This window comes from Coturnix japonica, chromosome 10, assembly GCF_001577835.2.
Source record: "Coturnix japonica isolate 7356 chromosome 10, Coturnix japonica 2.1, whole genome shotgun sequence".
Taxonomy (NCBI): domain Eukaryota; kingdom Metazoa; phylum Chordata; class Aves; order Galliformes; family Phasianidae; genus Coturnix; species Coturnix japonica.
Window position 1 is genome coordinate 18217244 of NC_029525.1, and position 15154 is coordinate 18232397.

Genomic DNA, 15154 nt, shown 5'->3' on the forward strand with positions numbered 1-15154 from the left:
CCACTGAGCTCTGGAGCTGCATCCCAGTTCTCTGCTCCCAAACCTCCAAGTACCTGAGTTGCATCCAGAGAACTGCAGGGAATGAGCCCTGATCCCCCGCTTCCTTCAGACGCAGGAGGGGAGCACCATCCTGCAGATGGTGAATGAATTACGGGCCCGCGTGGAGGTGCTGCTGAAGCAGAAGAAGGACAGGAAGCAGGAGCTGAAGGCTCTGCAGGAACAGGATAAGAACCTGTGCGACATCCTCTGCGTGTCCCTCTTCAGCATTGATGATGGTGCCGTGCCCAGCCTGGACGAGCTGGACCGCTACCGACGCCACGTGGCCTCACTCAGCGCAGAGAAGGTGAGCGGGAGGGGCCCAGAGCTCTGGGGAGGGGTTGGGGGGCTGGGAGGTGCCCACCGGGTCTTCATGGAGCTGCTCATCTCCAGGAGCGAAGGCAAGAAGAATTTGTCAGCATCAAGCGGCAGGTGGTGCAGTGCATGGCGGAGCTGGAGCACAGCCCTGACACCAGCTTTGAGCGGGACGTGGTGTGTGAGGATGAGGAGGCGTTCTGCTTGTCCACAGATAACATTGCTAACCTCCAGAGCCTGCTGCAGCAGGTATGTGGGCACACTGAGCTGGCGCTGCCGTGACTGGTGGCACTGCAGGGGCTGTTTGCGTGCCCACGTGTAGAAGCTGTTGCTTGGAAATGTTGGAGGACGAGCAGGGGGTGTGAGATGGGGCTGAGCAGCCTCCTCGCATCCCTCAGCACCGGGCTGTGGCAGTGCTGAACTCACACTTTCCCTCTGCAGCTGGAGGCGCGGCGGGCTCTGAATGAAGCCATGTGTGCAGAACTGCGCTCCAGAATCACCGAGCTTTGGGAAAGGCTGCAGGTTCCTGAGGAGGAGAGGGAGTCTTTTGCGGTGCACATGACTGGATCCAAAGCCAAAACCAGGGAAGCTGTAAGGACCACCTGATGTCCGTTGGGAGCGGGAGGGTAATGGAGGGGCAGCTCTGGGTTTCACGCTTGTTTGCTCATCTGGAGTGGAGGAGCAGCTTCCAGCAGTCAGGCCTAATGTGAGCAGACCAAACCTGCCTTCAAGGGCTGGGGAAGCTTGGAGTTGGTGCTGGTGGTTGGTGCTCACTCAGAGGTGGCTTATGCGAAGTTAAATTGCGTCCTGCTCCTCTCCCATTCTTCTTTTCTGAGCCTGTCCTGTGGTTGTGTTGGCAGTTGAAGCTGGAAGTAGAACGTCTGGAGGAGCTGAAGCTGCAGAACATGAAGTCCGTGGTTCAGGCGATCCGCACGGAGCTGGCTGAGTACTGGGACAAATGCTTCTACAGCCAGGAGCAGAGGGACGCCTTCAGTCCCTATTACGATGGTGGGTGGTGGCTCTTCCTTGTAACTGACTCCCTTGAGGGAGCTGCAGCAGATCTGCTGCCAAGAAGGGCTGCTGAGTGGTGCGGGGACCCTGGGTGCTTCCTGAGTGTGCTGCTGTCTCTCTCCAGAGGAATATACAGAGGCCTTGCTCCAGCTCCACGATACTGAGGTGGGGAAGATGAAAAGTTACTACGAAACACACAAGGAGCTGTTTGAGGCTGTTCACAAATGGGAGGAAAACTGGAAGCTGTTTCTGGAGCTGGAGGTATTGGGCAGTGCTACATCTCCAGGCTGTGCGTGGGGGTTGGTGGGGGAATGCAGTGCTGTGCCTGGAGCACCGGTGTGAGCCACTCTGTAGAGTTTGTGCAAGTGTTGCACTACTAAGGTGACTTCCTCTAGGGCCCATGGGAGTGCCAGGCACTGAGGCTGGGCCCTGTCTCATTATCTCCTGACTTATTTTCTATGCTAGAGGAAAGCAGCTGACCCCAATCGCCTCGCCAACCGCGGGGGGAGCCTGCTAAAAGAAGAGAAGCAGCGAGCAAAACTGCAGAAGACCCTTTCCAAGGTAGGTACAGACCTGAAGAAGCAGCTGTGGTCCTGAACAGGTACATGTACCACTAACCAGGGAGAAGCACAGCACTTAGAGCACCAGCAAGGGCTCTCTCTGGGCAGGGAGCTGCCCATGTCCAGGATGACAGCTCCTATACTGCCCTCCTGTCCTGATCAGCTGCAGGAGGAGCTGGAGAGCAGGATCCAGGCCTGGGAGCAGGAACGTAAGGAGCCTTTCCTGGTGAAGGGACAGCAGTTCATGGAGTACGTGACAGAGCAGTGGCAGCTGTATCGCATGGAGAAAGAGAAGGAGAAACAGGAGCGGGTGAGTACAGAGTCAAATGTGCTATCATGGCCCGGCAACCAGGCTGCCGATGGCCCAGCCCTGCTTTGTGGGCAGAGCGGTTCCAGCCCACATTCTCTACCAGCTCTCTAGGGCAGAGGGGCTCTTCCTGTTCTTTCCTGACTCCGTGTGGTCACCTTCCTTAAGCAGCAGGGCAGGTGGCTGCCTGCATGTGTTGAGCCTCGGCTGCTAAAGACCTGTAGTGTTTGTACTCTACTTTTACTGAAGCACCCGCTCTCCTGCCTGCAGGGCTTTTGCCTGATAGCAAGAGCCTGTCCTTCCCCTGACACTGGGTGCTGGGCAGGAGTTCCATGGAGCTGTGCAGCCAGCTGCGTGCTGCTCCTCTGCTCGGGTTTGTGAGTGTAGATATTTCACACAGCAACTGAAGAAAAGCCGCCAGATTGAGACAGAGATGATGTATGGGAGCACCCCAAGGACTCCTATCAAGCGCCGAGTGCTTGGCCCCCACACACCTGGCAAAGTAAGGAAGGTAAACTGTCCATGATGGGCATGGGGTGCTTGGCTGAGACCCTGCCAGGGCTTGAGCTAGGCGAGTGCTTTGGGAATGATGGTGTTATATAGCCTTCTCTCTGGGCTTAGTCTCACAAGGAGATGCCAGAAGGACTCAGGCATACTGCAGCAGCATAAGAGAATCTTATGCTGTAAGTGGGTACAGGGGGTGGGCTCTGGGTACCTCTGTTATCTGTTGGGATAATGGGATCTGTTGCCCTGCTCTGGAGCCAGTGCTTCCACTGTGGTTTTCCTGGTACGGAGCATCCCTTGTCTCCCTCCTCACTCTGTGCTCTGTTTTCCTCCAGCTCAATGGCACTTCCCTCTCCACTGCCACTCCCAACAGCACCATTCGTTCAGCTTTTGGGGCAACTCTCTTCCATTCACCAACGTCACGGCTGCCACCTTCTGGAGGGAAGGTGAGAGGCTCTATGGAGCATCCCTGCTCACACTGTGGGTTGGTGCAGTGCTGCTGTACAATGCTGCCAGGCCAGGTTGCACTCAGCTGCCACCTCCTGAGCTACAAAGGCGGGTCTGTTGGTCCCTGCTATGCTATGCAGCCATGCTGCTGGTAGGATGTTCTGGGGACCAATACTGCCCGAGTTAAAAGGGGATGGTAGCATGCAGGGAATCTCCCTCCAGCCCAGATTTCTGTTGTTTCTGGGCCTTAGACCTAAGATGCAGGGTTATAGGAGCTCCAAGTGCAGGGCAGCAGCCACGAGTCCAGCACCGTGCTGCAGGCTGCCCTCAGGTTATAGGAGCTTCAAGTGCTCACACATCTGCCTCCTGTCGCACAGCTTGGCCAGGCTCGGACCCCCAACCGCGTGGCTGCGAAGGCCCCCCGGCCCGGACACAGGGAACGGAACAAGGAGAACCTGTCACAGCTGAACGGAACCACCCTGAGCGGTGGGTGCAGCCCCGCAGTCCCTGCCCAGCGTAACCACAGCGTTAATTCTGTTGCCAGCACCTATTCTGAGTTTGCGGTAATTCACCTCTTCTGAACATGCCTCCCCTCACTGGGCTGCACCTGGGCTGTGCTCCCCGCTCCTCCCAGAGCACCCAGGGCCACCGCTGTGCACAGCCCAACCTCTGCCCTGCGCAGAGCGGCTGCTCCTGCCAGCACCCACGGCACCAGCTGCTGACTCTGTGTCAGGAACTTCAATTGAAGTTTGGTGACCGAGGCCGAGCACTGCTCCATCACGTGCAGGCCCTGAGCAGCCCAGTGGGGATCTGATGTTTACACAGGAGGATGGTGATGCTTCGCTCCTGCCTGCCCCTGCAAGAGCAAAGCTGTGCCTGTGACACGGTCCCATCGTGCCAGGCCTCCTGCAATGCCCTGCTGTAGCAATGCAGCCATCCTCCAGAGCTGGGTCTGCGCCCAGCTGCTGAGCAGAGAACCTCCTTGTGGTTTGATGCAATGTGTCATGGAGGGCGTGCCCCCTTCCAGTCCAGGGAGGGCCTGGGTAGCTGGCAGCAGCAGCACTCTGTCACTGTACTAACAGTCGCTGGGAGAAGGGAGGGTGGGAGACTTTTCCTGCAGCCTGCATGGCTTCATCAGTGCATGCGCTGTGCCCTCAGCCCACAGGGAGGGATCCTTGTTCCACTTGTTCTGCTGGCATGAGGTGTGCTGGACGAGCAGAGGCTCCCGGGGGCGTGGAGGAGGGTGATCTCCGCTGTGGGCTGGAGCTTTGCTGCCCGGAAGCCTCTGCCCTTCAGACTCCCATGTCCATGAGCTAACCTCTTATGTCTCGTACCGATGTAAGCATCACTCCCCATGGCAGTCAAGCAAGTGCTGAGGCTGCCCTGACACCAGGCCCTGCTCCCTTGCATCTGTGCTGCTCTGCTGGGCAGAGGCAGGGTCCTGCAGAGCTTCCTTCTGCAGCTGCACGCTGCTGTCTGCACCTACCCCCTGCCTGTGCTCCTGCTTCCCCTCCCCACAGCCAAAGGCCACCTTGTTGGTGCTGAGAGCTGCCCAGGACCAGCACTGTGTGTGCTGCCAGCTGCAGGACAGAGTCCCATCTCCTCACGTGGGGCTCTTTGGGCAGCGTGCACCACTGCTTCTGGGATGCTCCCAGTTCTCTCCCAGCTCCTGGGGTCAAATCCTGACTCCTGTCTCTTACAGCACGAGGGCAGGGCTTTGTCTTCCCAAACAAACAAGCAGCAGCTCTGTCACTGTCTCTCTCTGTGGCCCTTGACACAGCTGCCTTCTCCCGCCCCTCATCCTTATCTCTGCTTTTTGTACCCACAGCGTGAACTCTCCAAGGCCTCCAGGTGCGATACCAGCTCCCGCATCCTCAACTCCACCACCACCAATGCCTTCTGCTGAGGCGCTGCCATGGGCTCCAGCTCCCTGTAGTTGTAGTGAGTCGCTGTGCTGGCAGTTCCCGGCCCCAGGGGCCGCTGCTCTCGGTTTTATTCTTAGTGAGCTCCCAGGTCAGCCCCGCTGTGCAGCGCTGGGGGGTCCCACCTGCGAGGGCAGCGGCTAAAAGGGGCACTTTTAAATTTGTTTTTATTTGTGATTAAAGATTTAAGACTCAAAGACAGTCTGGGGGTAGCGTAGCAGTGGGTGCTGCAGCCCAGCGCGGTGGTGGCGTGAGGGCGCAGGGCTCTGCCTCGCTCCGTGTGCACTGGGACAGACAGGACCAAGCACAAATAACTTTTTCTCCCCCTCCCACCTGTAGCTGTCGTCTCCTGGGCTTTCCCTCTGTCCCCATCATATCCGCTGTGTTTCAGTCAAGGCTTTAGCCGAGGTTTCCCCAGCACCCACGCTGGGCTGCATCTCTCTAGGAAGGCAGTGTGGGTATTTGTGTCCTGCAGGTGCCCTGTGCTCCCGGAGCTCAGTGTGCTGCTTCCCTGCATCTTCTGCCCTCCCTGCAGCAGGCAGGGGTGAGGGCTGGGGGAACAGCCCCAGCAGCTCCTTGAGCTCGGACAAAGTCCAGCAGCCTCCAGTGCTGCCCCTTGCCCTGCTGTGCTCCAGCTGCACTCAGCAGTAAAACACACTGGTTGGTAGTTTGCACCTTTCTTAGCTCGGCCCTCAATCATGACTAATTTGCACCTTGTTATCACTACAGCTCCCCACCTGCTGTTATTTATCCCCAAGTTCTGTCTCCATACCCTGTAACTGTATATACTGTTTATGAGAATAATGCATATCTGTATATATAGCCGCTGCTGTTTGTGTGTTCGTTGGGATGACTGCAATCTCTGTTCTCGGAGCCTGGAGGGGGCAGAGCGAGGGCTGGGCACTTCCCCCTCCTCCCCTCTTGCCCCCCCCAGGGCCTGGAACAGGCAGGAACCGTCCTTGGGAAGCACCGTGAAGCACAACTGCTGCTGTTACAAAACAAATAAGATTTAATAAATACATTCGTTCTGCGTCATCTTCAGCCGTGGCGCCGCTCCAGTCTGAGCTGTGATGTGCAGCAGCGCCGCTCCAGCACTGAGGTCAGGGATGGGGGCTGAGCTCTCCTGGGCAGCTCCCACGCTCAGTCCCAGCTTTCAGGGCTGGAGCTGTGCTGTGGGGATGGGAGCCCTGCGCCCCTCCCTGCTGCAGGACGCAGACATAAGTGCTCCAGGGCCCACAAACCACCTCCAGCGCCTGCAGCCCCTGAGCCCGGAGCTGCTCCACACGCCGTGGCTGGTCGCAGCTGGCGCGGTCCCTGTGCCCGAGCTGCCCGTATTTCCCTGTGGGCAGAGCAGCGCAATGTGGGGCCTGGTGGGAAGATTCACCCCTGGGGCCAGCAGCAAAAGGTGCCAGCGCCCCAAACCAGCCCCTGTATAAGCAAAACAGGAGCAGAACCACAGAGCAGAGGCAGCGCTTACCCCAGCCCCAGGTGTACAGCTCTCCGCCTCCTGCAACCAGGACAGTGCCGTCAGCCCCCAGGCCGGGGGATGCAGGACCCCCCCATCCCCGGGCACTCACTTGTGACCGCAGCCGTGTGCCGTGAACCGCAGCTCACCGCAGCCACTGCCGGCTCCATCGGGAGGTCCAGCAGGGCTGGGAAGGCCTGGATGGAGATGAAGGCAGCGCCCGGCGGCTCCCCGGGCAGCGGCGGATCTTGGAGCCCTGCACACAGCTCTGCTCAGCCCCACAGCTGAGCCCGGCGCTGCTGCAGCCCCACGGCGTCCTCACCTGCACCCACGTCCTCATCCTCTCCCTGCTGCTCCGCCACCGCCCGGGAGGGCAGCCCCAGTTGTCCCGACTCGTTCCAGCCCCACACGTAAAGGTCTCCCCCATCTGTGGAGGTCGGGTCCCGGTCAGGTCGCAGCAGGAGCTGCCGCCCCGCGCCCCCGTCCAGCACCGAGCCCCTCACCGCTGATACAGGCCGAGTGCCACCCGCCGGCTGCCACCTCCCTCACGGGCAGCCCGCACAGCGCCTCCACCAGCCGAGGCTGCTGCTCGGATTCCAGGCTGCCGTGGCCGAGCTGCCCGTGCCTGTGGGGAGACACAGACAGAAGGACACAGACAGACGCCTCCCCCGCTCTGTGCCGGCTGCTCCTGTGTGTGCAGCTCATCCTACGGGGCTGCACAGTACAGCAGGAATCTGCAGCCCAGTGAAACGGGAAGACCAACGATTAATATCCATAAATACAAGCCCCGCTGAGCTGACTGCTATGACAACAGGCACCAACTGCACTGAAAGCCAACGCAGCTGGACCGACCCTGAGTGCTGCAGAAGGAGCCGGCCCTGTCTGCACCGTGCTTCTCCATCAGCTTCGTCTCATGTAAACGGCAAAGAGAGAAACAGACAAAGCTTCCCATAGTGCCGCTGGGTTCTGCTCAGGGACACACACCGACACGGGACCGTCACTGTCAGCTCAGCCACGAGCAGCGCCCCGAGCACAACGGGGCACTGAGCGTCCACAGGGCGCAGTGAAGAACCGAGACCGGAGTCGCTCATTGCAGTCAGTGTTTATGTGTAGCAGCAGCACGAGAACAGGAGCTCGGTTCGCTCCCAGCTCGGCTGGGCGCTCTGCCGGCTCCCTCAGCAGGTGATCGCTGTTTGATAGCGCTCAATAACCCACGGCCACCCCGCGCCCCCCCGCTCACCTGCCGGCTCCCCAGCCGTACACCTCCCCGGCCTGTCCCAGCCCCACCGCGTGCTCGTGTCCCAGCGCCAACGCGCGGAGCGGCGTCTCCCGTGGCAGCGCGGTGTAGAACGGCGGCCGCGGGGCCACGAACCCGCCCGGCAGCAGCGGCAGCGCGGGGCGCGCTCCCGGCGGCAGCTCCCGGCTCCACGCGGGCTCCCCCCGCAGCTCGTCCCGCAGCGCCGCCGCGAGGGGCCACGCCTGCACCGCCGCGCCCCGCAGCAGCACCACGTGCGTCTCCGACGGCAGCGCCGCCGTGCAGTCCTCGGGCAGCGGCCGCCGCCGCCCCGCGCTGAGCAGCTGCAGCCCGGAGCCTGCGGGAGCGGCGGCGTCAGCGGAGCCGGGGGGGGGACGGTCCCAACCCCGCCGGGATCCGAGCGCCGCGGGGCGGCAGAACGGAGGAACCTCGGGGCCGGGGGGGGGGAGCTCACCCGTGTCCAGCACCGCGCAGCTCCACGCGGGACACACGCGGCGGATCACGGCGCCCTTCAGCCCCAGGCGCTGCCGCCCCGGCCCCGGGGCCCCCGCCGCCTCCTCGGCGTTGAGGCCGAACAAGAACCAGGAGCGGCGCGGATCCGCCATGAAGGGGGGGGGGAGATGGGGGCGGAAGGGAGCGGGCGGGGCCGGAGGGACGGGAGGCGGAGCCGCCGTTAAGGAGCAGCTGCAGTTCATCCTGCGGGGCCGGAGCCCCGGTAAGGCACGGGAGGGAATGCGGCCCCAGCTCTGCGGTGTGTCGGCCCCAGCATCGCGGTGTGTCAGCCCCACAAGCGGCGTGCGGCCCCGGGCGGCCCCCGAGCAGCGCGGTGAGCAGAGCGGGGCAGCATCGCATCGCATTGCATCGCATCGCATCGCATTGCATCACATCGCATCGCATCGCATCGCATTGCATCGCATTGCATCGCATCCCATCCCATCACTGCTGGCCGGGATGGGGCTGGATCAGCCCGTACTGCACCGCCCGCTCCAGACTCTCCTGCGCCGCCTGCGCCACGCGCGGTTTGTCCCGGTCCTTGGCCAGCACGGTCAGGATCTCCAGCATCTCGCTGGCGATCAGCAGCTCGGCCACCTCTCGCGCCGCCGCCATCATGTTCATCACCACCACGGCCCCGCGGTGCTGCAGCTCGGCGCTGGGGCTCAGCAGCAGCGCCTGCAGGATCTCCAGCCAGTGCACGGTCTGCGGGCACAGCACCATGTGCTTTGAGGGCCCGAACCCACCCGCGCTGTACGGCACAGCCCCCCCCGCCTGCAGCTCGGGGCACAGGCCGCCCCGCACTCACCACCTGCGGGATCCTCTTGCAGATGGGGGGGTGCAGCGCTGTCAGCATGGCCAGCGTCCCCGATGCCGCCCGCCGCAGCTTCTCGTCCTCCTCCCCGCTGTACAGAACCATCAGCTTCAAGCGGTCGCTGCCCTCATCCAGGAACAGCTCCTGCACCTGCGGGCGAGGTGGGGGCGCTGAGTGCAGCGCAGTGCGGCACAGGGTGGGCTGCAGCCCCTGCCGGAGCCGGCGCTCACCTCCTTGCTCATGGCCATGTTACACATGCACTCGGTGGCAGCCAGGCGGATCAGCTCGTGCTCCTCAAACATGTACCCCTCGATCATGGGCACAGCTCTCTCCTTCAGGATCTTCTGCCTGCAGCGGGGCAGCACTGAGCACCTCCCGCCCCGCGCTGTCCCGGTGCCCCCTCCCCGTGCCCAGGACATCCCAGCCTCTCCCCCCCCGCCCCTACCGCAGCCGCTCGCTGATGCCAGCCAGGTTGGTCAGTGCCATCAGCCCCTCAAAGTTCTCCAGGCCCGAGCGCTGCAGGTGCAGCAGGCTGACCAGGGGCCGGACCACCTCGTAGATCTGTGGAAGACAGCAGGACAGGGCTCAGACTCCAGCCCTTACAGAGCAGGGGCTGAGCACAGTAGAAGGGCAGAGGAGCTCCCATGACCAGGCCGAGGCAGTTAGGCCACTGTGGGGGACCACTGTGCCTCCTAAGCCCAATGCCCTCCCTAGGCAGATGCCTGTCTGCAGCAGCAGCGACACTCCAGCACAGCCCGTCCTGCCTGCTGCTCCCCTGCACTGCCCCGACCACCCCTTGGGCAGGCCCATTCCCCAGCCCACAGCTGCGACACCGACCCGCTCTCCAGGGAACGCCATCTCAGGGTTGGAGGTGATGGTGATCTTGGCCAGGGCCTGAGCTGCCTTGGTCTGTCCCACCTCAGTGCCCTCCAGGGACAGCGGGATGAGAGCCTGCAGAAGGAGATGCATCAGCCAGGTCACAGCGGCCCCAGCTGTCCACATGCTCATGTATGGGGCTCCAGCCCTCCTACAGAGCAGGCTAGGGGCACCATGGCACCCAGCAGCTCACCTTTCCTCCTCCCTGTGCGACCACACTGCCTCGGTCCTCCGTCTCTGCCACCAGGGCCAAGAACACCCTGCAGACAGGGCAGCAGCAGTTGGAACTGAGGGCTTGCCACACTGAGACCCTGCAGCACCCAGAGACTGACAGCGAGCCCAGGTGGTGCCAAATGCCCAGACAACCCCTCCTTCTCCCAGCAGCACCAAGCCTGCAGGCAGGGCAGCCTTAAGGCAGCTCCCACCAGGCCCTGCCCCATACCTGGAGATCAGCTCCCGGCAGGCATTGGTCAGCGCTGGGTTCTCGCTCTTCACCACACAGGCCAAAGCAGACACCACACCGGCCGTCAGCAGCTTCCGCACGCGTCGCTTCACAAAGTCTGGCTTGTCCTGTCCCAGAGGCAGCACCACCCCTCACTTTGGAATCAGCACACAGCTTGCCGCTGCGGCTGAGACCTGCCCATGCTGCCATCTCCCCAGAGGCATCAAGCTGGTACCTTCTGACACCTCCATCACACCCACACGTTTTCCTGTAGGACCCCACAGCTCCTGAGAGCAGCCACCAGCCGTACCCCCCTCACCTTGGGGTGCTGCTCTGGAATGTGCTGCTTGGCATACTTGGCCAGCTCCAGCATCTGCGGGTCTGGCTCCTCGTGGTCGTAGCTGTTGGTGCAGTTCACCAGTGTGGAAGCAACAGCATAAAGAACATTCCTATCTTCTGACTGCAATGGTAATGGAACACTGATTGCAGCCATGGCACAGGACATGCGAGGGCTTGAGCCCAGTCAGCAGCACCAGGCCCAGCCACAGCCCCACAACCCTCTCCAGCAGGAGGGTCACATGGGAACATTCCTCCAGCACCAGCATTGTCCCCACCCAGGTTCCCCACCATAGTGCTCAGCACTCACCTTTGTCAGCTGGAACATGGCCTGCATCGCTGCCTTGTCCTCTACGAACTCCTCCTTGACATCAGCATCAAACGTGAGGTAGGCCAGGCCCTCCACAGCCCAGCGCCGCGTGCCAGCATCAATAGCCTCATTGCACAGCCACCTGCAGGATGGTCCCCGTCAATCCATGCTGCAGATACTCGCCCAGCTTCTGCTGCTCCCATCACACCCCACACTTGTCAGCACTCACTTTCGGCACTGCTTGGCAAGCTTCTCTGTGGAGCCCTCAGCAAACTGCTTCATGCTGAAGTCGGTGCCTCCAGCAGATCCCAGCTTGCACAGTCCCTGTGGCCAGAAGCAGAGTGTCAGAACAGGAAAGACCATAATGTCCCAGGCACACCTGTAACAGCCCCCAACCAGTAACCAGATGGCAGCAAAGCCCAGCCCCACCCAACAGCTCTGTGCAGCTGCTCCTCCTCTGCCCTGCTGTGCTCACCACCAGTGCACGGATGCGGATGCTGTCCTTCTCGCTGTGCTTGTAGATCTCCTTGAGCAGGCTGACCCCGTTGGCAGTGATGAAGGAGGCACGCTTGGCCTTGTCAGCTGCGTGGATCAGAGCCTCCACTGCTACCAGCTGGTGGGCCTCACAGACGGAGGCACAGAGGGACAGTATGCAGTCCATGATCCCCTCCAGCTCTAGCACCCTGTTCCCAGCTTCTGAGGGTCCCTGCAGCAGGCACGACACTGTCTGGATGGCCCGCAGCTTTCCAGCCAGCTCCTGCCCCTCGAACCAGCTCCTGCAGTGGAAGAACATTCAGATGAGGCTGTTCCTGAACACTGATTCCAGCGTGCACCAAAAAGCTCCTGACTGACAAGGACTCAGTCCTGTGCAGCCCCAGAGAATCCAAGGCTCACCTCACATAGTCCTCACACAGGTGGTGGAAGTTCTCCCTCTCAGCATCACATTTCAGGTCATCGTAAAGCTTGCTCAGAAGTACCGAGGCGCTCATCCGGCTGTTCTCTGTCACAGGCAGGCTGCCCGGGGTCCCACACACTGTGCTTCCCACCTCCAGGATCTTCTTCAGGCCTAAGAGCACACAGAGCACCCAGGGCCTGATGAAGTGCAAAGAGGGGTGCGCAGGCGCCTTGCAGAGCCAAAGCACACAGCAGCCCAGGGCAGAGGAGTGTGATGCCGCAGTGAGATGCTGCAGCCCGTTTCACTCACCCTGGTCGATCACCCAAAGGCTCATGCTGTTGTTGATATCCTTTGGTGATTTCCTGGGCACCACCTTGATAAGCAAGTTGAGGGCATTGTCACGGCCATGAGCAGAGGCCCCTTCCAGAGGTAGCAGCTCCAGGAGGTCTTTGATCAGCACTTTCTGTTCCTTGGAGGAATCTTCCAGGAGAGACAGTGTCAGTAGTCAGTGCCCTGTGCACAGGCCTGACCCCATCACAGTAAGGCTGGCAAGTCATGCTGTCAGGACAAGGGGCTCCTGACTCCCATCTCAAGGTCATATTAATCCAGGCCCAGTGGAAGGGAGCCGCAGCAATGTAAGCAGCAGGACAAACCTCCCTTAGTGCTCCCTGCACCACCACATCAGCCAGCTGGGGCTGCAGGTACTCACCCAACACCACTGCATCCTCCTTGCCACGGAAGTCCTTCTGCATCCCCTCCTTCAGAGAATCGAACATGACGTGCAGGAGGTTGCAGGCAGCCAGGGAAACCTGCTCATGCTCCACGCCCAGCACTGCCGAAAGGCGCGAGGACCCCAGCTCTGTCAGGATGGCCATGGACTGTAGGTAGAAGCAGAAGCATTTTCTGGAGACTCTGGGGAAACTCTAGCACTCCCCAGCACCTTATCAAGATGTCTCCCCACAACAAAGCTCTCACAGATCAAGCTTTGCAAGTAACATATCAAAGCTCCACTGCTTAGCAGGGCTGTGGCCTGACACAGGCAGCAATGTCCCCTGGCCTAACGAACTTCGCAGCCTTCCCAGTGTGGACATCTGCTCCAGGACTCCTCACACAGGAGACCTGGTCTCTGGTGCAACCTACCCGGGAGCGGTGCCCAGAGCACAGCCCCACCAGGGTGCGCAGGGCCGCCAGCATCAAGTCAGCCTTGGCCGTGTCAAGCAGCTGTGTCAGGAGCTGCACACCATCGCTCTGGAATATCTTCTCTGCTCCAGCCTCCTCTCGCGCCAGTACAATCAGGTTCTGCGCAGCCTGCGAAGGGGGAGGTGCGTTTGGGTCACCAGCCCACCAGAATGGAGCTCCCTGCACACTGGGAACTCACCAACAGGGAGCCCACAGAGCAGCCAATGCAGCCACAAGCACCCAATCACCACTCCCAGTCTCCAAGGAGGGTATTCTGCTGGCAGGAAGCCCAACCTCCATAGGACAGAAAAGTTCAGCCAGCAGCGCTGACCTGGGAGTACAATTCTTTCCACCCAAGCCACCTCGTGTGTCCTGGAGTTCAGACCTTTTGCTTCTTGTCCACATCCTTTTCCTGGGGATCCAGCAAAATCTGAAACATCTGTTCCACCTTTGAGTCCGTACAAGACATGGTCTTCATCTGAGACAGATAAGGGAGAGCAGCTCAGCCCTCGCTGCTCCCTTGAACCTACTGCACCCAGAGGGTACAGCAGTAGCCCTCGCACCATCCACTCCTCACCTTCTCGTGCATGCTGCTCCCCAGGGCACGCAGGGCCTCCTGGAAGGCCTTGTTCTTAGGTTCCAGGCTCACACACCTCTGCAGGTCGCTGACAGCCTGGTCCAAACGGCCCAACTTCTGCAGCGCCTGACTGCGGCGGAACAGCGCCTTCATGTCCCGGCCATCGGCCTCAATGGCTGCAGAGGAACGATGGAGCTGTCACAGGGGCCTCTGCTCTGCTCCAGCCTGCCCCAGTGAGCAGCGCGGGGATGATGGTCCCCAGCCACTCCTGACTGTACCTTTAGATGCATCCGCCTCCGCCTTGGCATAATCCTCCTGCAACGAGAGTCAGTGAGGAGGAAATCTCGGCACACCGCCCATAAGGGCTGCAGCCGCCCCTACCCGCTGTGCACAATGCTGCAGAGAGAGGGAGCAAGGGAACAGCCGTGGAGTTTAGGGATGGAAACAAGCTGTGGAGGAGCAGGAAGCAGCACAGCCCCTCCCAGAACACAGCGCACAGCACACGCTGGGTCCACGAGGGTCCTCGCTGCCTTGACGCTTCTTGAGCCCCGCAGCTCACTGTGCTCCGCCCCACAAACTGCTCCGCAATTGGGAATCATGGGGGCTGCCTCAGGAGCAGGGACGGGGACTGTGCACAGCCCGACACCAGCAGCAGCCTATGGGGGGAACGTCACACAGCGACGGGGACAGGAGGAAAGGGGTGCAGGGGGAACAGGGCACGGTACGGCACAGCACGGCACGGCACGGCACGGCACGGCACGGCACGGCACGGCACGGCATAGCACAGCACGGCACGGCACGGCACGGCACGGCACGGCACGGCACGGTACGGCACGGTACGGTACGGCACAGAGCCCAGCCCCAGCCCAGCACGGATCCCATCCCGCCGGTTCCCCGGTACCAGCTTCAGGTAACACGCCGCCCGGTTGCGGTGCAGCACGGCGCGCTCCGGCCCGGCCTGGCACAGACTCAGCGCCCGCGTGTAGGCGGCCAGGGCCGCGCCGTGATCCCCGGCCTGGAACAGCGTGTTGCCGCGCTCCCGGAGCTGCCCCGCCGTCACCTGCCAACGGTACCGGCACAGGTTCAGGTTCGGGTTAGAGCCCAGAGCCCGGTGCCCGCAGCGAGGCCCCGTTCCCCCCGTTCCCCCCCGTTCCCGTCCCTCACCGTCTCCTCCATCGCGCCGCTCGTGCCGGGCCGGTGACGTCACCGCCCATCGCCGGGGGAACCCGGATGACGACGCCGAGTCACGTGACCGGAAGCGTCTGTAGAGGGCGGTGCGGGCGGGCGGGGCTGCAGCGCCCCCTGCGGCCCGGAGGTGCAACCGCCGGCCACGTGCGGCCTCGTGGGAGCGGCCCCACCCCGTGACCCCGCGCGCGACCTGCAGTGACCCCCCGTGCCCTTTGACCCCCCG

General features: G+C 61.8%; 3 protein-coding genes across 6 annotated transcripts in view; 1 reads left to right on the forward strand and 2 right to left on the reverse strand.

The window, feature by feature from the left end:
* Positions 1-6137, forward strand: part of PRC1 (protein regulator of cytokinesis 1) — a 10789-nt gene extending 4652 nt beyond the window's left edge. Inside the window, exons 4-14 of one of the 3 annotated variants that reach the window (XM_015873371.2) lie at positions 110-343; positions 430-600; positions 793-942; positions 1212-1359; positions 1487-1623; positions 1828-1923; positions 2086-2232; positions 2630-2740; positions 3069-3179; positions 3558-3743; positions 5009-6137. In XM_015873371.2, coding sequence (XP_015728857.1) covers positions 110-343; positions 430-600; positions 793-942; positions 1212-1359; positions 1487-1623; positions 1828-1923; positions 2086-2232; positions 2630-2740; positions 3069-3179; positions 3558-3743; positions 5009-5086 — 1569 coding nt within the window. In that variant the 3' untranslated portion in view covers positions 5087-6137. The remainder of the gene's footprint in view (positions 1-109; positions 344-429; positions 601-792; positions 943-1211; positions 1360-1486; positions 1624-1827; positions 1924-2085; positions 2233-2629; positions 2741-3068; positions 3180-3557; positions 3744-5008) is intronic. The other 2 variants (XM_015873373.1, XM_015873372.1) reach the window with 2 other exon arrangements.
* On the reverse strand, positions 6089-8693 carry RCCD1 (RCC1 domain containing 1). Of its 2 annotated transcripts, XM_015873375.1 has the most exons (7): positions 8277-8427; positions 7808-8159; positions 7071-7192; positions 6890-6994; positions 6680-6823; positions 6580-6609; positions 6089-6441 (listed from the first exon to the last, which is right to left on the reverse strand). In XM_015873375.1, the coding sequence occupies exons 1-7, from the start codon at positions 8425-8427 to the stop codon at positions 6203-6205; spliced, it is 1143 nt and encodes a 380-aa protein (XP_015728861.1). In that variant the 3' UTR covers positions 6089-6202. The 2 variants fall into 2 exon arrangements, with proteins under 2 accessions (XP_015728861.1, XP_015728862.1); XM_015873376.1 differs by lacking the exon at positions 7808-8159 and having other exon boundaries at positions 8277-8693.
* A 19-nt stretch (positions 8694-8712) lies between these two features.
* UNC45A (unc-45 myosin chaperone A) lies at positions 8713-15005 on the reverse strand. Its single transcript, XM_015873381.2, has 20 exons — positions 14908-15005; positions 14645-14803; positions 14022-14058; positions 13744-13919; positions 13552-13644; positions 13128-13295; positions 12697-12865; positions 12297-12467; positions 11987-12158; positions 11568-11868; positions 11322-11416; positions 11093-11234; positions 10766-10906; positions 10447-10574; positions 10198-10264; positions 9966-10079; positions 9574-9689; positions 9359-9476; positions 9123-9278; positions 8713-9019 (listed from the first exon to the last, which is right to left on the reverse strand). The coding sequence occupies exons 1-20, from the start codon at positions 14917-14919 to the stop codon at positions 8759-8761; spliced, it is 2796 nt and encodes a 931-aa protein (XP_015728867.1). The 5' UTR covers positions 14920-15005; the 3' UTR covers positions 8713-8758.
* Between the last annotated feature and the right edge of the window lie 149 nt (positions 15006-15154).